This window comes from Copadichromis virginalis, linkage group LG13 (assembly GCF_057382275.1).
Source record: "Copadichromis virginalis isolate Kocher_CV1m ecotype Utaka linkage group LG13, C_Virginalis_male_GT1.1, whole genome shotgun sequence".
Classification (NCBI taxonomy): Eukaryota; Metazoa; Chordata; class Actinopteri; order Cichliformes; family Cichlidae; genus Copadichromis; species Copadichromis virginalis.
Genome location: NC_140630.1, coordinates 19,561,929 through 19,587,294, shown reverse-complemented (window position 1 = coordinate 19,587,294; position 25,366 = coordinate 19,561,929). Strand labels below are relative to the sequence as shown.

Here is a 25,366-nt window from a genome sequence, read left to right as displayed (position 1 = left end):
CTGAGGACTTTCATTGTTGCTAACCTCACCAGTGTGTTCTGTCTTTTGGATGTAAATTCACTGGACATTTTATTAGGTACATCAGTCCAACTGCTGGTTAATGCACATATGAAATTAGCCAATCACACCAAAGCAACTCACTGCATTTAGGCATGTAGATGTGACTGATATGACCTGCTGAAGTTCAAACTAAGCATCAGAAGAAAAGTGATTTAAGTGACTTTGAATGTGGCATAGATGCTGGTGTATGCAACTGAGGTTTACTGAGAATGGCCTGAAGGACAGAAAATATCCAGTGAGTGTCATTTCTGTGGTTGCAAATGCCTTATTGCTTTCAGAGGTCAGAGAATGGTTGGACTACTTCAATCTTACAGGAAGGCAACAGGAACTCAAACAAGCTTTTGTTGCAACCAAGGTATGCAGACGAGCAAGTCTGAATATACAACATGCCAAACCTTGAAGCAGATTGACTACCACTGCAGAAAACCACACCAGGAGTCAATTCTGTCAGCCTAGAACAGGAAACAGAGGCTACAATTCACACATTCTCAGCCAAACTGGACAACAAGGGACCTGGTTTGATGAGCCTGACTCTTTCCTGGTATTTCTTTCAGACCATTCTCTGTAAACCCTAGACGTTGTTATGTGTGGTCATGAGTTTTTCTAATACTTAGAACAGAGAACAAGAGGCCAAGTCCAGTCATCATTATAGTCTTTTATTCTTCTTCCAAGGCACAGCAGATGTGTTGGCAGGGCTAGAAGCTATCAGTATACATTCTGGGTGTGAATGAACACATCAGGTACACACGCAGATCTACATTGTGTCGCTCTCAGTGAATAGTCAGTGCTGCTACATGCTCAGTAGGCCCAAATAAAAGTGAAAATGCGGTTAACATTCTGTGCTGCAATCCAGAGCCTTGTCCATTAGTGTCATTTGGACTGCTCACTACTACTGCTTAAACGAAAAGACTTCACATACAGGTGCATACAAATTCTCCACTGTTAAATTAAGGGAAATAAAAATATGAATTTGCTGACTGACTGCATGTATTAATGTAAAAATATGTTTAATCCTAGATGACAACAAACTCATTTTAAATATATTTTAGTGTTAACCTAAAAATAAAATCTACGTTGCTAGGCTGACAATATTGCCTGATAAAAAGAGTTGTCTTGTTTTCAAACCACCGGGGTCATCTAAAAAAGGAAACAAATGGATTTTTCAGATGATGCTTTAGAGCATTTAACGTGGGACTACTGAGCTCAGACAGAGGGATAATCTGGATATCTAAAAAATAAACACCCAAACAATAAAAGGATGCTGCCTAAAATCATCAGCTTTGCTAAAATTTCCAAACAGTTCAACTGTTACAAAGAGTGCAGTACAGTGCAGCACTACAAATAAATTACAAAAAAAATGCAAAGCAGAGTAAAACATTCATATATTTTGGCTAAAAATAAACAGACCTTAAAAAAAGCACTCCGGGTCCTCTACAGAGGACGGCACTGTCTGCAGTAACCTGGAGTTTGAGTGTTTAGAAGCTCACAGTAATGTAAAACAAATCCTTTGGCATTGATCACTGTGGAAGTTCAACTAAAATGAAAACACAGAACTGAAAACGCACATTAAAAATATATCAGTTAAGCTTGACTTTGACTTCAATGTCACACATACTGCTGCTGTCAAGTGAAAACCCGTGAGCTGTAGTGTCAACCTCCCAAGAAACAACATAGTCACTAACAACCATATATTTTATTCTAATCATATAATTGCTTTAAAACAGTCTCACTTGTATTCATAACACCTTTAAGTCCTTCAAGTATAAAATCATTGAAGTGATGATGCTAGAACTTCTGAATTTGTAGATCTTTAGTAAAGAACCTTTATTGTTAAAAAGTAAACAGGAAGGAAAGTGAGCGCCTCAGCTCGCTCCACTACTCCCGACTTTAGAGTCAAACTGAGTGAATAAAGCTAAAAATCTTTCATAAAACAAACAATTATTGTATGTACAATAGACAGTAAGAAACTCACTGAAAAAAACTGAATGCAAAGTAAACGTCCTCTGGGAGCATTTTAGTGTCATAATTCGCCTTTAGAAAATAGAAAACATTTTCATGCAAAAAATATATACCTGAACTTTGGATAAAGTCTTGTAACACAACATACCAAAAATATACTTTAAAAAACTGTCTCCGATATACCTGTGCGATTCCGCTCACGCCATTAAAAGAAACCTGCATGGGACCAGATCTAATGCTTCCTGGTGCAAACACCCAAACTACAGTGGAGAATGGCTCAAAATCCCGCAGCTTCCTCTTGAAGTGCACATGCTTACGCTTAATGCATATGCACATTGCTACTTTACTCGAGGTTTGTGCTATTGAAGCAAAGTTTTAAAGAAAGAGCATCATCCATGTCAGCGACCAGGTATGATTATTGGTACCAGGGGGTCTTCCGCACCCATCGGAGGGTGAAGCCCGCATCGGTGCGGATCTTGATGGAGGCTGCTTCTGCTTCTCTGACCGTCTCCTTCACGGACTGCATCAGATTCTGGGCGTTATGGACCAACATCTCTGTGGCCTGGTGAGGCAAACAAAGCAGTAAAATAACAGCTTAAAGCTCTGTCACAAATTTTGGCCATGACATGACTAATCCACCTTAAATGCAGATTTAAAAAAAAAAAATTAAGTGTCCCATCAGTTACATTTGTTCAGTAATGCCAGACTACCAACTCAGCTTTTAGTGTAATAACAGGGACTGCAGTGTGTAGTAGAGCTTTTCAAGTTTGAAAAGACAGCTACGGCATTGAAATAGCACTTTGCTTTCTGCAGATGCTGAGTTTATGGATAATAATAGAAAAAAAGGTTGGATTGTGCATCACTGTGAGGTACAGTTGGGGTGAGAAGTTTACTTACAAATGTCATCTTGATTTTGAGCTTTTTAATTATTTCTTTGAACTGTTGCAGGGTGAAATAATTGTACAACGTACATCTTTAAAAAGCAAGATGTGACAAAGACACAAACACTGACACAAAACAAAAGAAGATTGTTGATTTGTGTCTCTGTGCTTTTTAACATTTTGCTGTTCCAGGTGTTTTTTTTTCTTACAGGCGCAACATTTGTGCTTTTCTATTTGTGCTCTATCCTTTTATTGTACTTTGTCCCATTTTTTCCACTGTTCCTTTTTCTTTCTTTCCTATTTTTTCTCTTGCCTGTCAGCTTAGAGATTGCCATATTATACATTTACTGTAATAACAGAAACAACCCAAACTGTCACCGTTCAGGAACAACCCAGGAATCTCCAAGGTTCAGGCCTGCCGTGAACTGGAAACTGCTGGAACACCAGTGTTACTGTGCACAGTGAAACGAGGTGATTAAAGGTGTGATTGGAAAAACTGAAGGTGAGGCTTTCAAATCTAAGAACACTGTACCAACTGTCAAGCATCATGGTAGTTGTAGCATGTTATTGGGCTTGTTTTACTGCCAAATACAGTGGACAGTGGATGAAATAATTAAGAAGGAGGGCTACCCCTAAATTCTTCAGCTTCAATTCAAACTAACATCTAGATGAAACTTGGACGCAGCTGGATGTTCCAACAGGACAATGATCCCAAAATCACATCAAAACTAGTTTAAAATGAGTAAACCTCAAGGCTAACATCAAGCCCTGACTGCAACCCTACTAAACATTTGCGGATTACACTTAAAAGTCAGGTCCATGCCTGGAAACCAATCAATTTAAATGAACTTCACCAATTCTGCCAAGAAGAGAGCCAAAAATGATACCAGAAGTTTGATGATGATTACCAAATGCATTTGATCAAGCTGCAACTTGCTAAGTGACATTAAACAAACATTAGTAGGTAGGGTATGTATATATTTCAGCCTGTATGTACACTTTTGACCTTATGTGGATGAGAGAAAATCCTTCATAAATTCAAACTTGTGCACAAGTTCTTGCTTATTAAAGTCATTAAATATGTATGCTGCACAATCACTCCACTCTGGGAAAAGAACAGCTCAAAGAAATCATTAAAATACCATGACATTCATGCCCATGACGGGTGAATTTAAATTTCTGACCACAACTGTATGTGCTTTGTTGTGCGTTTACCTGCTCTGACTCCTCTTCACTAATGTTTGTCCGTCCCAGCATGGTGGCTTTGACAGTAGAGAGGATCTTCAGCTGAGTACTGATGGTAGGGATTCGTTCACAGACCTTTGGCAGGAAGAACAGATGTTAGATGTTTCCCGTTGAAGACAGAGTGCGCTTGTGTCTATGCAAATCCTCACCTGCAGCAGGTTCGTTCTGATGCGTCTGTCAGTGCACTGTTTGGCCACTTCTTTTGCCAGTCTTGTCACCTCATCCGAGGCCTTGGCGATGTCCTTAGCGCACTGGATCAGTGCTCGTTTGTTCCCGCTTCCACCACGCACCAGCCGAGACATTTCTGCCATCAGCAGAGCCATCCGCTTGGCTGCGGCTATGATGTCATTACCCTGTTGAAGAATGGGGATGTAGAAAAGGAGGAAGCAGTTAAAGCTGTTAACAGAGAAATATGGTTTTGGGAAACCAGACATTAAAATTCTAGTGTTTTGTATTATTACATTTGAATTAAAATTAAATGCAAGCATGTTTAACACGATTTTTAATTGAGATTTTCATTTTCTTTGTGATATTAGAGTCAACCTGAAGTTAGTACACATGAGGTAATGTTAAAGTGATTAATAATAGGGGCTAAAAAGCAGAAGCAGGTGACCAGAGTGGGTAAGCAGGCAATCTAATGTCATATATAAATCACCCAGAAGTCTTTGGGAAACTGTCATCCTTGGCTTCACAGGTTGGCCAGACAATGAAAGTCTGACAACAGAGGCAATGATGAGACAGAGCGTCTGCCTCCTCCTTTGAACCGCTTTACCCAAACATGAGCTTAAGGACTTGTGAAGCCAGTACCAGTTTATCCACGTGGTGCAACAATCAAACCTGACATTCCCACAGTCCTCAACGTTTTGTGCAACCATTGCATGGCATCAGCATTACCATTTGTGTAACCAGGTCTGAAAATAATGCAACAAGAGTAAAACAGCAGCTGCAGCTGGTTGGAGTTTTCCATTGGTAGTGGCAGATGCAGAGCTCAGTGTTCAGACAGCCCCCGGTGGGTGTTTCCTGTCCTGCGGGGCTTTCCTTGTGTTGTGCATTTATCTTTTTGCATGCGTGGGTGTACGTGCACGTGTGCGTGCGTGGGTCAAACAGTACCCAAAACACTTAGAGCCTTTTACACATACTGTTTGATCCACATGTGGTTGTGTGTGCGCTCATGTGCATGTATGTGCGCAGACCTTGCTGGACCACTTGCGCGCCTCCTGGTGGAGAGACTGGGCAGCTGCCAGAATGGGTTGATTGACAGGCTGGTTGGATGGCATCAGCAGCAGCTCTGGCTCATAGTCATCCTCACCATCAGTAAACTCATCTTCATCATCTACCTCCCTCTCCTCTACTGCCTCCTCATCTTCAGGCTGGGCCAGGCAGTGGGGGGGTTTGTTGGTGGTGGTTGGAGGATTGATGGGGATGGGAAGGAAAGGGAGGGAGGCAAAAGGGGTGGGAGGAGGAGGAAAAAAAGGAGGAATGTGGAGAAGAAGAGGGGAGTGGAAAGCCAGGGATAGCAGGAGGGAAGGAAGCATGGGAAAAGGAGGCATTTAGTATAGTATGAGAGGCACTGGGTGGAAGAATAAAGGACAGGAGATTTACAGGAGGAAGGAGGAGCGTATTCAAGCAAGGTGAAGGTGCAGGGACAGGGGAGGTGAAACTGCACACATAGGCACAGACGATTTAGATGGGGGCAAATTAAAACGAAAGAGGAGCTGGTTTGGGAAGGCAGCGGGTGGATGATGTGCCTTACTCTGAGGCGGTGGCTGAGCTGAGAGTTTATAACCTATTTGCATAATCAAACAAGGTCTAGTGCTGAGTTGGCAAACTGAGTGTGACCCAACACCAGAGATGTCTGGATGTTTGTGGATAGTTTTTAAAAGACACACAAAACATCTGTGGAAAAACTGTTAGCGGCGCCATTAAGGGGAAAATGGTTATCAGCTCCACAAAGATAGCAAGAGGGCATTACTCCTAGTTATTTATACAGATTAGCTGTTCCTGTGTACAGTTCTTTTACACACACACACACACACACACACACACACGGAACATTGACAGCCACAGAGATATGAGGAAAGACGAAGTAGATAACGTCTGCTGTAAGTGGAGTGAGCTTTTGTAATATAGATTTGAGGCTGGGATTTCTCACTGCAATATCTCATATTCACTTCGTGCATGTTGAGTGTGCACGTGTACACCGTGAACAAAGTCACATGCTGACACTTTAAACAGATGACAGTTTCCGGTTCCCCCCCATCCACAGATGGGACTTTTTTTTTCTTTAGACAACTAGCCAGCAACTAACTAGAAATCATGACTTTAAAATTATACACAGATGTTTGGCTAAATATGCAAATATGCGTGTTTGTGTGAACTGACCTTGCTTGACCACTTGCGCGCCTCATCGTGCAGCTGCCTGGCTGCCACCATCATGGGCTCGCTGAGCACCTCTCCAGCTTTCTGCTCCGGGAACTCCTCGTCCTTTTCCTCTGGAGGAGGAGGCCGAGGCGGAGGCACTTCCCCCTCTGGTAATGGAGGTTTGGGTGGGGCCTGCTCATCACTAACCTGAAAACACACATACAGGTAGTTCATAATAATTCATAGACATTATTCCATCATACTGCTGTTTGATCCTAAATTGCTTGGGTCTGACCACCATGCATAACAATATGTGATTCACAAGTATATTTAAATTCAGTTTTATTGATATAAAATTCATAAGAACAGTTTCCTCGATGTGCTTTATATTGTAAGGTGAATCCCTACAATAATACAAAGAAAACTCCAACAATCAGAGGACTCTATGAGCAAGCACTTGGCAACAGCCAGAAGGAAAAACTCATTTTTAACAGGAAGAAACCTCCAGCAGAACCAGAGTACATATCAGAAATGAGTATTTTTATCAAGTCGGGACAAACAATATTATATTTAGGTCTAAAATAAATGGAGACAATCAAATTTAAATCATAGAAAAAATATTCTTGGCTGTCGTAACCCACTCATGAGCAATGTGAAGACCCTGTTTCAGAAAGTTTGTTAATCCCACATAAAGGAAGACTGATATATTTCCCTAAAACACTGGAATCCCAGTTTAATAGTTTAACTACTACTGCTAAAGTCTACTGTGGGAATAAAGTGTGTTATGTGTGTTTGAATGTGCTTACATGGAGCTGATCCAAGTCAGGAGGTGGAGGAGGGAAGTCCGGCTCCTGAGGCTGAAAGGCTTCTCTAACTTTTCCGACTGCAGCCAGGATCCTCAGACACGAGTCCAAGTAGGCTTTCTGCAGAGCTTTGGAACAAACAGCGAAAACATGGTAAATAAACCTGAGTCATTCTTTATCACTCATTATATTAAACATGTTTTTCTCCTGTACCTTTATCTTGGATGTTCCCTGCCACCGCCTTGGCGTCCATCACCATAGGCGAGATGGTGTGCGAGAGGATGTCTGAAGCGTGTTTCACAGTGTCTCTGAATCGTGGGTCTTCAGAGTTCTCAACTTCCCTCTTAGCCACCAACAGGACCCGATTAGCTCTCCTTGCTATGCTTGTTGCCCCGGCAACAAGCATTTGGGGCTGAACATTTGCCATGGCAACTCTGCACTTGTCGATGTCTTTCTTTATCGCCTCCTCAGACGCATCTAGCAGAGATTTGGTGTCGATAGCTTCATCCACTAGACCTGGGAGAGAAAACACAGATAAGCACGCCTCTGTAAATCCTCTCTCATGTGCAGCAAGGTAATATTTTAAGCAGCACGAGAAATGCTGAGAAAATCCACACCGGTGAGTCTCTCCACATTGTCGATCCACTGGTTCTTCATGGTGTCAAAGTGTTCATACGCCGCTTTGTTCCCAGGGTTCTTCAACAAGATCCGAGCGGCAGACGTTACCTGGATGTGAAAACAAACAAAAAAGTAAACAAGTCACGCTCAGACTGTATATAACACCTACAGGTTTTATCTTGATACGTGATCATGCAAATCAGGGGCGGCCAAATCAAACAGAAGTACCTGTGGTGTGAGCTCCCTTGCATGTTTCACAGCAGCATGGATGCCTTCTACTGTAGTCTTATTGGCTGTTCCCACAGCAGCAGCCTTCTCTGCCGTTGCCCCCAGCCGACCCGCGTGGGTCTCAAAGTTCCCTGCGCGCTCTTCAAAAACCTTTCACAAACATTAGCAGCACTTCAGTCAAAATGTAGACATAATCAACCTCCCACACCACACAGCTGAGCCATGGTGTCTATTAGTGGAAACAGGTGAATGGGATGTGTTATTGGTGCTGTGTTTTGTGCATTACTGACCTCTTCTCTGTTTGGTGCATCGGGAGGTGCAGTTGCAGCCACAGCCAGCAGTTTGATAGGTGTGGTGGTGTCACTGAAAACATCAGACACCTCCTGGGTCATCACCTCCTGCATGCGCTGCCTCAGGTCCTGGATGAAGCAGAGATTGTTGCATAAATCCACCAGGGGGAGCTCTGCACCAGCACTTTCAATGAAATCAACATTACTGAGTCTCACACTATGCATCCTCACTCCCCATGCTTTTGTTATATTGGCTGCACCTTTGGATCAAACAGAAATATTCTAGCCATCGTGCATTTTCCCCTTTTCCATGATTTTTAGTCAGGTATGTTTTGTGTATTTGGAAACTTGTTTACATATGATTACAGGGGAGGTTGTGTTTCTGCATTAATCTATTTATAGACTAAATGTGCATGCTTGTGAGATACCTTAAGGGTGTCCTGCAGCTGTGCAGCTGTAGCGCGTGCATGAGGAGCCTCAGCCTCTCCCCTGCCAGCCATGTCTGCCAAGGATGTCATCAGAGCCTCTGTTCGGTCACAGCGCCCAATCATATCCTGACGATACGGGCCTAACAGGCCTCCTGCCAGCCTCCTCCCTTCCCCGACCATTCCTCTGATTGCTGCCTGACCTAGAGAGTAACACAGGGTAGAAGTCATGCTCTAGATACCTCAATAACAACCCATATTCAGATATAGAAGTATCGCTTTTTCTTTTTTCTTTTTGTTGGTCACAGGGACTAAAAATACAAAGTGAGAAGGGATGTCATTTCTTGCAACATCAATAGTAGGAAGCTATAGTTTGCAGTAAATGCTAACATTATATAGTTTCCAGGAAGTTAATAATGTTACTAATAATAACATGTTTGGTTATGTCTTCTAAGAAAGCTTCATAGAGAGATACCTGTGTTCCACTGTAGCATCTCACACTCTGCTCCCATACAGAAGCATGGGACGAAATAGGAAACAATCAAATGACAAAGCAGGAAGACTGCAATAACAAAGCATGAAAACAATACAAGAGTCCCTGAATGACTAAACTAGTCAAGTTAGTCAATCAGTGATGCACAAAATGCATCATTGTGGGCATTTAAGGAAACAGCACAGTCATTTCTGTGCCACGCAATCACATTTCCTGCCTGAGTAATTTCACAGTTACCTCACTGATCACAAATGGCTAACATCCCCAAAGAGCGATATTCACTTGGTGTCTGGTTTCTTTTACAATCCGTCCATCATCCACAGAGATGCACAAAATGCGCTGGAAGGTCAGGGTGTTTATTTTTGAGACAAACTACTGCATCATCACTCCCTAGAGCAGTCATCCAGCACCACTTACCTACTCCTCTGTCGTCCACTCCAGGGTTGTTCACCCAACGGAGGGCCTGCTCCATCTTGCCCTCCAAGGTTACTGCAGGCTTGGCTGGTCTCATGTTGGCTACGGCGCGGTTGGTTTTAGACTGCAGGGTCAGTAGCGCCGCCCCAATCTGCTTAGCGAGTGCACGGGCCTCAGGACTGTCACCTTTACCCCTGAGACAGTAACAAAGATAGACAACTTGAGGGAGAGACAAAAAAGCATAAAAGACTTAATATAGACTATAAAATAACACTACACCCCTGTTAGATACCACCAAAAAAGAGAAATACCACTTTTAAAGCCTAACATTGCTTTTTTGTGTAGTAGAAATAAAGACAAAACATTTCTATATGTGTATGTCCAGATTATTAGACATAAAACTACAAGTTCTGGTCAGGACAATAATTCAGGGCACCGTTTAAGAAATGCCTTTATCATTCTTCTAAGAAAAGAAGAACAAAGTCAGATTCTCTTTTTATGACCTTGCACAGCCGTTTTGACAGGATACCATAATACAGTGATAATATCTCTACTAAATTACACATTGTAAAAGTACTATCTGTTCCAAATGCGGAAATCATAGCCACATTTTCTACATTTTTTACCTTCAAAGTGCAGATCAGTATTAATTAGAGCATATCTAGGTAATTTGTTCAGTGTTTGAAGTTGAATTTGCTTTATGCTCAATAAATGCAGCAGAAGACCATTACAGTTATGTTCCTAAAAGCAACTAATCTTCATCATCATCTTCGCCATCATCCACTGAGCTACAGAAGCATTTGGATTAAAGACTGTTGTTTAGTTAAGTGATATTTCCCTTTAAATTCCCCTCCACAAAAACACCGTGACACCGTATTCAAACAGTTTAAAACCTTTTTGGAGGACTCATGCCCAAGGTTGACAGGCAACAACATACTTTCCAGGTGGGTAAAATATGCCACCTATTGGTGGCATGGGGTTGCAGTTTGAGCCTATGGAAAGAGTGTCTAAGTATTACGTATAGTTTTCACAATGCACGTGTCATCGAGCATGAGAAATGTGAGGTGAAACCGTACTGTCTGCGTAGCTCCATAAGCCTGGCAGTGAGTCCTGCGATCTCACTTATGGAACGCAGGATGTCATCCCTCTCTTTGGGGTCTTCGCATAGATCGGCGATGCGTTTGGCTTCTGCAAGGAGCGCTCTGATGTTCTCCTCCCCCTCGGGACCGCCGTGAGGATCAGCCAGCCATGCCTAAATATGCACATGTGCAGTATGACATATGAAATAAGTACATCTTTTGACACATGTCTCACAGTAGAGCTTCTACCATGTGAAGGGGCTATTTACTAGTGAAGATTTTACCCAGTGGGGTCTCTCTTTTAAACAATAATAATTCTGAGAGAATTTGTAAAGTATTAACTGCAACACTTGCTTGGAAAAGGATTAGAGAAGTAGAGAGTCGGATTTGCTGGAATAAAGCAGTTCCCTGGTTAGTGTAGCTCATTCTGATATTATTGTTGTTCTATCTGACCTGTGCAGCATCCAGCCTCCTGGCAATAGCCTGTTTGGCATTGATTAGAGCCTCCAGTCTGCGAGCAGCACTGTCCACTTTGCCAAATAACAAGTCTAAGCCCTGCGAGCACTGGCCGGCACGCTGCACACACCCCGGGGTCGGGCCTTGGCCTCTGTTAAGAACAACAAAGACACTCAGCCGAGGCTTGACAGCTAAATACACAATTCAAATGCGCACCTAATCGCACACCATGGACAGAGGATGGAAAACTGTTTAACTCACACGTTCTTGCAGAAAAACCCTACCTAGCTCGTAGATCTGTGACCTGGTCAGTCATTTGTCCCAGAGCCTTAGTGGTCGCCAGTATGTCTTTCCTCTCCTTCCCAGCACACAGCTCTCCCACCTTACCAGCTTCGTCCAGTATTGCACGCAGGGCCACCTCACCGAGGTCTCCTGGAAACGACAGACCGCCATGGCATGACATTCACGTTTGACGATTAGGTGTTTTTAGCTGAAGCCACAATAGATAAGAAACAAACAGCCACCTGGCTGTCCGTGAGGGTCTTTGAGCCAGCTTTTAGCTTGTGCCATCTTTGACTCAATCAAAGCCAGAGATCTCTTCAGGGCCTCCATATCCTGAAGTAAAGAGAAGAGATGTGTTAAAGACAAATATATTGCTTTCATTACAGAAAAAAAGACACTTTTTATAAGTAGTTACAGTTTTACAGATTATTTGTTGTCATAATTGCTATCTTTACGGAAACTCGGGCACATCTAAATCTGTTGTCAGTATTTATGGGTTGAGGATGGTGTACACAAGACTGATGAAGTGTATAGGACTAACAAAATAAACTTTAAATCCAATGTTCACTGTAATGGGGAACGGTATTACCAGCAGTGTAGCTTTCTGATTTTTAGATTTTTTCTAACTGTGAGACTTTAATTTCCAGTGTAAAGCTGGACTTGGTTGCTTGGCTCACATTTGTAAAGGCTATTTTGTTGTGGGAAAGTTCAACACATAGATGTATACATTAAAACTGCCTCATATAAAACCTATATTTAGGTTTATCCACGATTAAATGGATGGTGGCCTGCAAGCTATGAAGTCTTAAATGTGGGCACTAACAGCACAAAATTGGTTTTATTAATATTAGTCAATGAAGTCGTATTACATTATTAATTTCATGCTGTAAAATGGGTTCTATGTTTTACACAGAAATCACCACTTTTTACAATGTCTTGCTAAAAATAATTCCTTATTATAAAGGAGAAAATAAGACTAAGTGACTTAATCTAAAATGTGACAGACTCTTTCAGTGCTTCAACCAGAAAGGAGAAAAAAAATGTTTTTTCCAGTTCAGAGAAGAATGAACCTCTTAAGTGGAACCGTTCAATACAGCCCATCTATTATGGATGGATCTGGACACCAACCAGCTTATTTCTATAATTCATGACCCGAGAGGACGGCAGACATGGCTTGCCAGCGGTTTCTCTCACAAACTGACAGTAAGTGCTTATCACAGCTCATACACAGCGGTACAGACACAAACAGACAGATCATTATCAAAGGAGGCTGTGTGCAGAGAGAAACATGCAGAGTTACAGGTTAGACGAGTGAAACAGTGCTTAACTTTGGCTTAAATTATCTCAATGCACAATCTCTAACTGATGCCCAAAAATTACTTTTTCCAAGCATGTATATGCAGCCAAAAACAGCGTCTTATTGTGCTACGATGGTCGATCTTTGACAGCGTAAACACGAGACGATACACCAGAAAAAATACCATGACTGAAGACAGGTGTTAAAATAAATAACCGAGCTGAGAAACCTCTGTTTCAGGCCGTTTGACTCGAATGGACGTCTGGAGACAAACAGATATGCACATATGACAATAAAGTGATGAAGTATGTGTGCTGTACATCACACATCAGCCAACAGTCAGTGGACTGAAACACAAAACACTTACTGTCAAATACCAGCATGATAGATAATAATAATAATGTAAGCATGAGGACATATTGTGTCTCCTTATCTCTCACACACATACACGCTTGCATGCTGGAAACCGCTGATGGGGAGAGAAACAGGCTTACCTTCTACAGGGAGGAAAAGAATGGAGGAGGAAGGTACAGAAAGGAAAGGAAAAAAAAGGAAAAACCAGGAGTTATACTAGCGAGCAAAAAGAAAAAAGTGACAGAAAGTGAAGAGTGATTTTTTTTTCAGAGATGCCGCTCAGTGAGGCTGTATGTATGCAAGCAGGCACGCCAGCGAAATCTGATTTAGGTATGTGGGGATTATTTTGTGGGTTTTTTTTAGGTTTGTGGGGTAAAATGAGAAAAATCAGAGTCTTTAAATGCAGCACAGGTTGTACCTTATTGGCCCAGGCGTCTTCATCCCACGTGGTGAGCTGCAGGACTCTTATGATCTCATTAATTTCAGCGCTCATCTTTTCAAAAGTGAACCTTCGGTTTCTCTCTGCCTCCTCAACCCCGGCACCTCGACTACTCTTCGTTGCGACAAAAATCTTTATAGCTGAGGAAAGAAATAACAGTATTTATGTTTAAACTCAGGTAGGACGACATATTCAACTTAAGATGAAGTGCTCATTTAACTTAAGAATCTATTGTGGCAAATAGAAATGACCCACTTTAAAAAATAAAAGCTTTTAATATGCTGATTTTAAATGACCTTTGTGGCAGCACTAACATGCTTGGACTGATGGTGATTAATGCAAGTTTAGTATTTTCTCTCTTTATAGGCATTATTTTTCATATCTACCAACTTTTAAAGGATGGGGATTAAAATCTTAAATAGTCTTCAGCATCTGTAATACTATTATAATTGTTATTTTATAATAATTATCTAATAATGCTACTGGCTCTAAAAGCAAGTGTAGACCCATAGACAAACATTTTTCATTTTCATCTTCTCAGGTATCTTATTTGATTTAATGTCGGGTTTTTTGTTTTGTTTTTTTACTATCCATTGTTTAAAAATATCGATGTACCTGGCAAAGTTAAGTGATCAATCCCTAGTTTGACCCTCTTATCCAGTATGGTCATGAAGAAAAAAAAGGGGAAGAATGCAATGGATAAGTCTCAACACAGTGGTCCAAAACCAGTTAGTGATCTCCCAGTGGTTACATACATTTCAATATACACTACAGGACAAAAGTACCAGTATCACCTTTGCATTAAACCTACAGGAGGAGCTTAGCCATAGAAACCCATGCCACGAAGCTCCTGCCGCACAGTTTTTGTGCTGATGTTAATGCGAGAGGGGGTTTGGAACTCTGCAGTTAATCAGTAAAGAGAGGTTTGGCAGCTTTCACCCCGCACATGGTCTGAGTCTGTGTGGTTGAGGTTCTGTGGAATATCAAGTGAAGAATTTTCACAAACTGCCTTATTGCAAAGGTGGCATCTTATTACAATACCAAGCTTGAATTTAGTGAGCACTTTAAAACCATCCATGCTTTCACAAATGTTTGCAAAGTCAGAGTCCATAGCTTGGCATGTGATCTGATACACCCGTGGTAGTGGGACTGAAAACACCTGAATTCAATGAGACTGAACCAGTGCAGCAAATGGGGGGCAGTAAAACCAAATCAATAAGCTCAAATGTCCTGTATGCTAAAGAGCTTCAGAAATGCTTTTTAGGTGTGGTAAAACAATAATGTAATTTAATTTAATCTATCTATCTATATACATATATATGTAGAGAGAGAGATTATTTTTCTTTCTCTCTTTTAGTTGCCAAATAGTTCAGATTTTATGACACTTGACCATGTAGTCTCAGTGCATTCAAGTAGTTGAAACAGTGCTCCTCTTCTCTGTTGGTTGGTGCAGAGTATAAGAGTAGCGCAGCAGAGATGTTTGTAGGCGACGTATGCGCGCAGTCACACTCACATCCCCATCCCCAGCATTTAATGACTGTAATTATCTGCGTTGCTATAACAACTCTTGGATGCTCAATGATCTGTGCTGTCGTTAGCCCACACATGCGCAGCCACGAACACACACCTGAGATAAGAACGGGCAGCAGCTCTTTGACAGTGTTCATGGAGCTGACTAGCATCTGTCTGTGCTCTTGGTGTGTCAGCTCCTGCTGCCTCTCCTCTATCATCTTTGACATTTTGGTCATCCCTGAAAAAAAAGAAAATGTTATTGACTTTGGTTTTGGCGCTGCTTTAAGTATGCTTGAACAATCAAAGGCTAAAAGCTTCCCCCAGTGTATACGCTAACTAAGCAGTTCCAACACAAACATTGTAACTTCACGAACGACTGATCTCACACAATGAAGGCATCAGTCAAGTGGGAGAAAACGTTTGGCATCAAATTTCCTCCAGCTCATTATGCCACACTGCACTGACAACACAATTGACCTGTTGCCTCTGGTGATAAATAGCCTGTTTATGGTTCTCCTGTCAGTGAAAAGACTCTGATCCTTAATCAAAGCATTTTAGTGTCAGAAGAGCACTCAGCGGTTAATTTAGCTGGCAGGTGGATCTTTAAACTAAAGAATCGTGTAAAAAAAAGTTTGTTGTCGCGTTTTCTGCTTTATGAAGCAAACTAATCCGAAAAGCACAGTTTATAACAGCTCTGCACAAATTATTCAGCAAACATTCTTTATTACTATAACTTCTGTTTCATTATCAGTGAATCTGACGGTTATTGCCTCGATTAATTCTACCTTTAAATGACTTTTTGCATTTTCTAAGCCTCAATCTTTAAATATGATATTGTAAGTCTCGGCTTAGTCTCGGCTTTATTGGTGACAGTTCCTACCTCTTTCCAGTTCCATAACATTTATAATTTCTTTATTTAAATAAATTAAAATGAGTAAAAATGTACATGTTGCAGTAGATTTTGAATCAGGGCTCCTATTTTTAATTAACCTGTGTGAATCTTTACTTTACTAAAGTGACGTTTTAAGAACCACACAAAGACTTTCTCACAGAGTAGTGGGGATAAAACTTCACCTGGTCCGAGGTTCTTGGTGTATGTGATGAGGTCTTCCATGGTCTCCACCACCTCAGCTACTGCCAGATACTCCAGGATACCTTTACACACTCGGATTATCTTACGTACCTACAACACAGCACGGACACAGTCTTAAGCAGATGCAGGCGTAAAACAAAAGCCACATTTTAATATGAGAACAAGGAAATTCCTTCTTTGCAGGAGCTTTTTTTAGCCTGAAGTTACTCAGTTTTTTGTGTGTGTCTGTGTGTGTGGGCTTGTGTGTGTCTGTGTGCGTGTACAGTCTTGTGATGTACGTCTTGTGACTGTGAGAAGCTGCTCTTTCAAAAATGAGGCTAGTGATGGTGCACATAATCGCGTGCCCAATGTGATTCCACTTATTGAGATGCCATTGAACAATCGCACAAGAGTACACACAAACAAATCCACCACACTCACACACGCATACACACCCTGAGTTATGACAGAGGGAAGTCATTTGATCTCAGTGATTGGATCTGGGTGCATCTGAGACTCCATTACAGCTCTAAGCTGAGTTCCTTCTTCCTCTGTACGGCTATATAAAGCTTTACTTCCATGAAAGATGCCACACCTCTGAAATAAGAGTGATTATGAGGACACACAAATGTAAGGAGGCATGCACAAACAGACACACCTCTGCCTCGTCGAAGGTAAGGAGCAAGTCGGATGTTCCGGACAGTATCCCTCTGGATCCATCGATCAGGTAATCTCGTGCAGGAACAGAGTAGGGATCCGCTTTCAGCATCTGAGCAGCTTGGACGAGCTTAGAGCATGAATTCTCCACCCTGAAGACACACAGCAGACTTAGGACTCATACTGAACACACGCACACCTACCAGTCAGTCACACTGCATCAGACCCGAGAGACATCAAGGAAAACCAAACCAACACACAGGCGAGATGTGAGGCTGACAAGGTGTCAGGCTAAGCAGCCCACACAGTAGGCAGCGTGTTGTGCACTTTGAGTTTTTCACTACCGGTATTTATTTGGCACTCGAAGGATCAAAATTTGAGAAGGCCTTCTTATTAAAACCTGTGGAGACTTGAGACAAATGATGCAACCTTCAATTCAGAGTTTGCAATCTGCTTTTTAAATAAAAAAAGGCGGTTTCATTTGCAATCCTAAATTTCTACTTCAGAGATCAGTGATTACGATAGATTTTTAGGAACATTCAAATAAAGCCCGGTCCCTTCTCTTTCTGACCCCCATTGGTTAGGGTATCAATGGCTGCTGGTTCATCTATATTTAGGTAGGTTCACATTCCCACATGCTCCCTCCTAAGCCCTGTGAGTGAGATTTATGGTTTAGTGTCCCATGTATGTGTGAGTGAGCTGTGAGAGTGGTATGTGGATCTGATTGAGGTCTGGACCTTTTTAACGTAGCTGAAAAACGATTAGAAAAAATATATAAACAAGCAATGAAAAAAAATATGGCAGAGACAGACAGATGATATTACTGGAAATGTAGAATATGCGTGGACATAAATGCAACAAATACGGGTAAGCAAAAACAGCGAGGTCTGTGAACCCCAGAACTGCTGAGTAGCTGCTTTCAGCCAGCACCCGGAGTTCATGTCAGCTCTTTGGATGCAAGCAGGAAAACAACAAACAGCTTCTCAGCAGTCTGGAAGCTGGAGCCGGACGGTCACTCGGATCCGGTCTCAGAAGTGGCTCTTTGTTGTAGCTGGGAACACAGCCACGTTTCCTAATGTTAAATGGGCTGAAATCTTTTTTTTCTCTTTTTAACAAGTTCTCTGTCTGTTCGCTGAGATAAAGTGGATTTGTTGCTCATAATTTTCTCTCTGGATGTTTCTGTGAGTGACGCACACAGTGCTTCAGATGCAGACTCACTTAATAAACGCAGGAGGCATGTCTCTCTTCATCACCTGGTCCTCGGTAGTTTGAACCGTTTCCTTTCCCACCTGCAGCACACACACAAAACCACAGACAAATTATCATTAGCTCCTGCAATACAGGAAGCAGTGTTCAAGTACTATTAATAGCATGACGGGTGAATGAGTATGTATCAATTCACACCTATTTCAGTCATGCATGCATGTCATATCTTTGCCTGAGGGGAAGCGGCTCAGGCTCGGGATGATTTTGTGGTCTGTTTTTATACACAGAGGCAGGAAAGACGTTTAATGTCGCACTTCAAAAGCTCTTTCAATCTTTAGATCATGGCTCCATACTGGAGATCTGCAGTGCTGACTTTATCTATTCATTAGTATAACTCACTGGCTTTGCTTAAGCAATTTAAACATAAGCAAGTAATCATCCATCCACGCATCCATCCATCCTCTTCAGCTTATCCAGTTCAGAGACTTGTGGAGGCTGAGGCCTTTCCCAGCTATCAAAGTAGATCACAAGTCAAAAAAGAAATACGCAACTGACTTCAAATTTGTATTTTGTTTGACAGCTAAGATTTAAAAATGCACACCGTGATCTAGTTTGCATAATATTTTAAGTTGATGTGTCAGAACTGTCTGCTTTGACTTATTAAGCATTTTTTTTCCTGTTGAGGTGGAATTATTTTAGAAAGCACTGGGATTTTATTACACATGTCTGGTATTAAAGTAGTACGAGTCAGGGCATTTAATCTTCCCCAAAACTAGAAACTACATCAGTAACAGATATATAATGAAGAGCCTTGATGCACAAAATCACAGATACAATCATCAAAGATAAGGTATGTACTAAAGTTCAGTATTCCTGCAGAGGTTCAGACTGTTTGTTAACCTGTGAAACAGAAAACTTGCTCTGACCCAAACAGACACACACTTGAGATGCAATTACAGTGAGATGATGACATCAGTCTCCCTGCTGCTGCATCACTGAAATTTGCTTAATAGAGTTTCTGGCTCCAGAGAATCAGGAAGCAGCCATCGCACACTCTGAGCCCCAACCAGTTCCCTCTTCACATCTTATGATGGTGCTTTTATGACATTTATGGTTGCTGTAGGGATTTTAATATCTTTGCGATGCACTCCATTTTTGGTCAGTGCATAACACTATCATCATCATCATTATTTATTTTTTTTTAATGTGAAATGCTTAAACAATGAATCAGTTTCAAAGAAGTGACATGGAAGTACCTGCACCCCCAATAAAATGTACTTCATGACCAGTCTAACTGCTCAAAATGTTAAGTACAGCTGTCCTAAAAAAGTATTCACACAAAACTTCTAAACTGTAATTAGATATTTTCTTTAGAAAAAAAAAGATTTCATTTGAGAACATTTGGAAATCACCATGTAAATGCGAACAAGACATAGATGGATAAAATTAATGTTAAACTCCTTAAAACAATGAGCTATGCCTGTTGCACTGACTTTACAGATCTACTATAAATTACATGCTACATAATCAGTAAAATGATGCCATCAAAATGATAGATATAAGTGATGTAAGCTCAAAACTCAGCAATCAAAGCTCAAGACTTTTCTAACAGCTCAACAGTTTCAACATAGGATTCAGGATCCTCAACAGCTTGATTTGCCGTCACGAATGCTGAGACTGAGATACTTAAAAAGAAGAGCAGCTTTTTGGACCACATAATACTGATTAAAACAGAGAAAACTGAACGCTAGGTGCTATCAATTCACAGTTAATTTAATATAGGATCTACAAGTAAGCGAGAGTACACAGGAATTTCTTTAATGGAAGCTAAAACAATTATTTATGGGACAGAAGTCGATCTTTGAGCAGAATAAATATGAATATTTTCTCCAGGAGATAACAAAGGTGTTTCTTCTTCCAGAAATGCACAGAGCACACGTGGGGTAGAGAGGACGGAAAAAACCTTAATGATTGTTTTCAGGTGCATAGCAAGTATTTTACCATTTTAAAACCTAACTATATATGTTTTGTTTTTCTGGGGTTTTTTCTGTGAATGTGGTGCTTTGTTTACTCAAGTAGAAAAACACTATATAAGAACCAGTCCACTTTACTACCAACTTTGTTTACTATATGGCAATAGATACTTACAGTATGCCTAAATGTAATCTGAAAATGGACAGGAAGTCCTAGCTGAGTAGCCGAAGCCGTCAGTTTCCCTGTTTGGGAAAATGAAGATTTTGTTACACGAAAATGTGTGGAATGTAGCTCCCCAAGTAGAGCATGTCCTCCTGATTAAACCCTGCAAGCGAACTCAAAGAGTGCCATCAGGTGACTGATCAAAGCGCTGCGGAGAGCAGAAGAGCTTCCTGTAAGCAGCAACACTTGGTATTGATTATTCAATACATTATTAATGCACAGTTAAGAGGTTTGCTGACAGTGTGATGTGTATGCATGTGTGTGGGTTGTTTTTTGTGTGTGCAGTTGTACATCCTGCAAGGTGGGACTACTTCGGCAGGAAATGCAGCTGTCAATCACAGCTTTCAGAGCGGGTGTATAGATCAGAGATATTACCTCTGATGAGCGTGCAGCTGACATTTCTGTCCAATCTGTGAATGATGGCTGATCTTTTCTCCCTGCCACTAATGACTAATAATTATTTTATAGAACATCTTGGTGGCCTGGGGTTCACAGACTGTGGCCACATGATCCCATGCTGCTGCATGCCATCTGTCCTCTGTCAACCGCTCGTTTTAGCTCTGTTTTGGTCTCCACTGGGAAATATTTGATTCATTAGCTTCTACTGGTTTTCATGTGGTAACCAGACCTTTAATGACAGTGTGTGCAAGAACTTGTACTAAAGAATAAATAAATGAAAAAGAAGAATATTTTTCCTCATGGAGTAAAAAAAAACAACATTGTTGTGTTATTGTGAGCAGAAAGATCCTTAAACCAAGCTGTGAAACACAATTTAATTGGCTAAAATACAAAATAAATACTATATTTTTAGCAAAGGTTCATACTGTATGTTAACTGGGACTAAGACTCAGACTGTGTGTCAGTTTTTTTACATATTTTCCTTTGACAAATACCACTCACACCAAAATTATAAAAAAACAAAACAAGCAAACATGTTCAAAACTAAAAAAAAAAGGGGGGAAAAAATATCTTACAAATCTACAATAACTCTGGATGATTCATCACCGTGCCCCCGGTTCCTCTTGCCCATGAATATCATTTGCTTTTATTAACATCAGTTTCAAATCTGTAAACGATCTATCAGCTGTAAGACTTTATGTCATAATACAGCTTTATCCATGAATAGATTTAAGGCACACTGGTAAGCAGAGAGCATGTGTGGACACATAGCCAGAAGACTTTTCCCGGGTCTGCCAAAGAACAAGGAGAGATGGCTCATATTTAGAGCCGGCTGAGAAGAGTTTGTGTGTGTGTGTGCGTGTGCGTGTGCGTGTGCGTGTGCGTGCGTGCGTGTGTAGAGGGCTGGAGATGGGAGGGCAGACCATGATGCTTGGCAGGGTCTGGTCTGAAAAAGCCAGAAACACTTTCTCTCCCTCACAGCGTCCAAGCTAATGTGGATGTTTTCTCCTTCCTTTACCAATCATGAAAAATTCTGCATCTTCCTGCAGCCTCCCTCCTCTCCCTCTCTGTCTTAGTCTGCTCACTTCCATCAGCGTGTGGTTACTTCACTCAACGGTAAATCTATTTATTCCTTCCTCCCCTTCCCACCCCCCACCCCCCAAACATACTCAGGGTCTGTGCTGACTCCTTGAGGAGCAGACACCTTGCAAACTCCACCAAGCTCACACTTTTAGGCACATAAAAAACACCAACAGTATCTTTCACATCTTTTAGTCGGATCTGCATCAACCCACGCACAACTTCTGATGGATTGAGACAGACACTATCTTTGCAAGTGTGTGTCTCAGTGACCTAGATTTTAAGTACCCCCCTACAGCCATCCCACTGTGGACGGGGTTAACAGTGAAACTGTATCAGTGTGCAGTGGGACTCTGTGGTGGCATGTTGCTGTATACTGTGTTATATCTTAGTTCAAATTGCACAAGCGTAGAAGTGATTCACCTTTCTAAAATAAAGCATATGTGTGCATGTCCTTACATCCAATTAAGTGTATCTACCCAGCAACCAGCTACTGCTCGTTTTACAAGCTCAGTTCTCAAGCGCCCTTTGTGCTCGCTTTCAACACAATCTTGTCACCCACTTCATAGCTCTCGTTCCTCTGTCAGTGGAGCAATCATCTTGTCTGAGAGTACAACAACTCTCAAAACGTACATCCCTATAAATATACCACTATAGAATGCGAAGTGGGGAAAGATGCAGGCTTTATTACTTTTAGTTAATCCCTTTTTTATGCTTCCATCCCACCTACCAACATTTCTTCTGTCTGACACCTTTTTCCCTCCCCTCTGTGCTCAGCCCTGATATCTTCACACCTCGCAACTCCATCTGAGACCCATCAACAAGCCTGAGGCTGCTATTAGCCTCCTTCTGCTCGCTGTCTGTGAGGATCAACTGAATGAATCAACAAGGACAAGCAGAGACAGAGGAACATGCCTGGTAGCAATGAGACATCAAGGACTTAATCCACTTGGAGGGTATTGGATAAAGGATGGGGTTTTCATTGTGGCATGGTGCAGTGTTCGAGTTCAAACTGAACAGCCTGGGTCATTATCAGTTAATGAGATATTTATCAAGATGATCTTGTGTGTCCTTGCACGGGAAAAAGTGGACTGCTATTCAAGAACCACAAAAGATGTCACTCGTAAGTTTTTTTCACAGGAACACTACACAAGTTACTAATTGTGCAACCTATCCCACCATCGCATCCACCATTTGTGTCGAAAAATGTAGGCACTGTGCAGCAGATCAGATTTTTAACATTTAAGGAGCAATGATTTCAATTTAGTGTGTCGTTTCTATTTAAAACATGACCAGAGAAGCAACTACTAATGAACGTGAAACCAGCTTCTTCTCTGTAAGAAGTCCTCCTGTCTGCTGCTATTTTCTCTTAAGTGAGTGAAGCCAGGTCACCCCAGCATCAATGCAAACGTCCAGGATCAGCATTAATGATGTGGCCTCTATTGATTTTCTCCCAGGCAGTGCGTACAGAGGGGACATCAGTGACTGACTAAAGCTTAGCTCTCTATAAAAATCGACCAATTAGATTCCACAGGACAGAGAAGAAAGACAGTGGTGGTGTAAGTGGAAAAGTGGAGGGTCAAAGAAGTTTGGAAAAGAATGAACAAAGAGATGAGCAAAGGAGTAAGAGATGAGGTGGGAGTCTGATAAATGACCAGAGTGTTTATATAGTTTCTGTGGAGTTTATTACTACGGATGGATGAGTTTCATAAACTGCAAAGTCTGCAATAATCTAACTTGGGCTGTTGAAGCTGAGAGCACAAAACCTACAGTACACAGGTCCACCTACGACACAGCAGGACACACACACACACACACACACACACACACACACACACACACACACACACAGAGAGAGAGAGAGAGAGAGGCATGCTTTTAATTTAATCACCACTCATTTCTTCCGCCCTACAAACTTCATTGACCTCAGCTGCCATCTGATTACAAATCTCAGCAAACTTTGCTATGTTGTGTTGCTTTGTTGTACTACTGTAGGAGCTACTGTAGGACCCCGTTAAAACATGCACGAGCGTTAGCTGGGTGTATGACAGCTTTATGTAATTTTAATGGCAAATAAAGACCAAACAGGGATTTAACTCCGTGAACGCAGAAGCCCCACAGAAAATAAAATGAACCGATATTGGCATATGATAGGTGCAGGGCAGTCTGCTGACCTGCTATTCTAATGATTTATGACACATTAAACAGACGCTGTCACACCACTGCAAAAGCCAGTCTCCAGAAATGTCGCTTTTCTGCAGGTTGAAAGTTTGAGTGGTAAATGTCACTTCATGCAGGCACTTTGCCATTGAGCTCATACTGAACTGACGCCCTGATTCAAACTCACCCGCACAAGGTTGCTGACAGCAGCCTGCACAGCGGCCACCGGCACCGTCAGATCCGGGATGGCTTTACCGTCTACCTCCCCCTCCTCGTGCATAATGACCAGGTGAGAGATCTGCTGGGCCACTGGCTCCAGGATACTCTCGATGGTTTTGGTGTGAAACACCGGCATCGTGAAAGACTTTTTTACCGCAGCCCCGACAGAAGAAGAAGAAAGGCGGCTGGGCGCTCCAGCACTGATGGTCTCCCTTATCTCTGCTTCTTCCCTCTCCTCCTCACCGACAGGAGGACAAATACCGAGTTGTCAGCCCAGCCCCTGAGAGGAAACCCTCTCCTCCCGGTGTGCACCGTCTCCTCCGTAGAGCTCTTCGGTAAAGGCTGGACTCAGACGGTTGGTGTTCTCCGGTGGGAGCGACCCAAATCGTGACAGAAGGAATCACCGCCCTCTGTCCAATCACAGCGAAGGAATACAGCTGCCAAGCTGGTTGGTGTTGGTGCGCATTGACGCCTTCCCTGCACACACACACACACACACACACACACACACACACACACACACAGTGAGAGCTCTTCCCAAATGACGTCATGCATGCCAATAGCCCCCAAAAAGGGAAAGTGTTGGGGTAACTTAAGCTATTATGATTCAAGATAAGGGGTGGGGGCGCGCAATATCAAGGAAAGAACAAGGGAAGGTTGTAAACATATTGAGCTGTGACTCCCTGCAGACTCATAAAGGTCAGCTTTACATCTGTGAGACTGTAAGGGATAGAAAAGGGAGCAGGTTCTGCACCACCTAGTAGGCTCTAGTGCAGAAAAAAAAATTGTTGGTGTGGTTTTATGAAGCTTCGAACCTACATCTGACATATGATCTCCGTCCATTAAAAGGTGGGTCAGGAGTTCATGTCTCCAGGCCTCAATGTGCAGGTCTAAATAAAGACCAAGGATTCAGCTTGCTGCAGTCTGGAGCTGAAAGGAGTCTCAAAGATTACAGCACAGCACCCACATGCTGTTTCTCTGCTTCTGGACTTTGGTGCTGAAGATAGGCTACTTAACAACCCAACTGACAATGCCCATGAATGTCATTTATATCTGCAGTTCTCGCTTGTGTGTGCATGCTTGCCGGCTTGTTTGCTGTCCCTGCACCTCATAATTGAATCTCTGTTAGGGAAAGTGGCGAACCCAGCAGCAAAAACTGCAGTATTCATAACCTCAAGACC

General features: G+C 42.0%; 1 protein-coding gene across 4 annotated transcripts; it reads right to left on the bottom strand.

Annotated features, from left to right (window-relative positions):
* Positions 1 to 695: 695 nt before the first annotated feature.
* Positions 696 to 24,566, bottom strand: LOC146695577 (vinculin-like). 4 transcript variants are annotated; one of them, XM_085477850.1, is made up of 23 exons: positions 24,154 to 24,565; positions 18,144 to 18,214; positions 16,927 to 17,077; positions 16,271 to 16,379; positions 15,312 to 15,434; positions 13,664 to 13,824; positions 11,837 to 11,927; positions 11,597 to 11,744; positions 11,310 to 11,463; positions 10,854 to 11,029; positions 9,781 to 9,971; positions 9,346 to 9,372; positions 8,874 to 9,073; positions 8,446 to 8,574; positions 8,156 to 8,305; positions 7,927 to 8,035; positions 7,523 to 7,825; positions 7,313 to 7,437; positions 6,528 to 6,713; positions 5,339 to 5,515; positions 4,295 to 4,498; positions 4,116 to 4,220; positions 696 to 2,581 (listed from the first exon to the last, which is right to left on the bottom strand). In XM_085477850.1, the coding sequence occupies exons 1-23, from the start codon at positions 24,319 to 24,321 to the stop codon at positions 2,435 to 2,437; spliced, it is 3,405 nt and encodes a 1,134-aa protein (XP_085333976.1). In that variant the 5' UTR covers positions 24,322 to 24,565; the 3' UTR covers positions 696 to 2,434. The 4 variants fall into 4 exon arrangements, with proteins under 4 accessions (XP_085333976.1, XP_085333979.1, XP_085333977.1 ...); XM_085477853.1 differs by lacking the exon at positions 5,339 to 5,515 and having other exon boundaries at positions 24,154 to 24,566; XM_085477851.1 differs by lacking the exon at positions 9,346 to 9,372.
* Between the last annotated feature and the right edge of the window lie 800 nt (positions 24,567 to 25,366).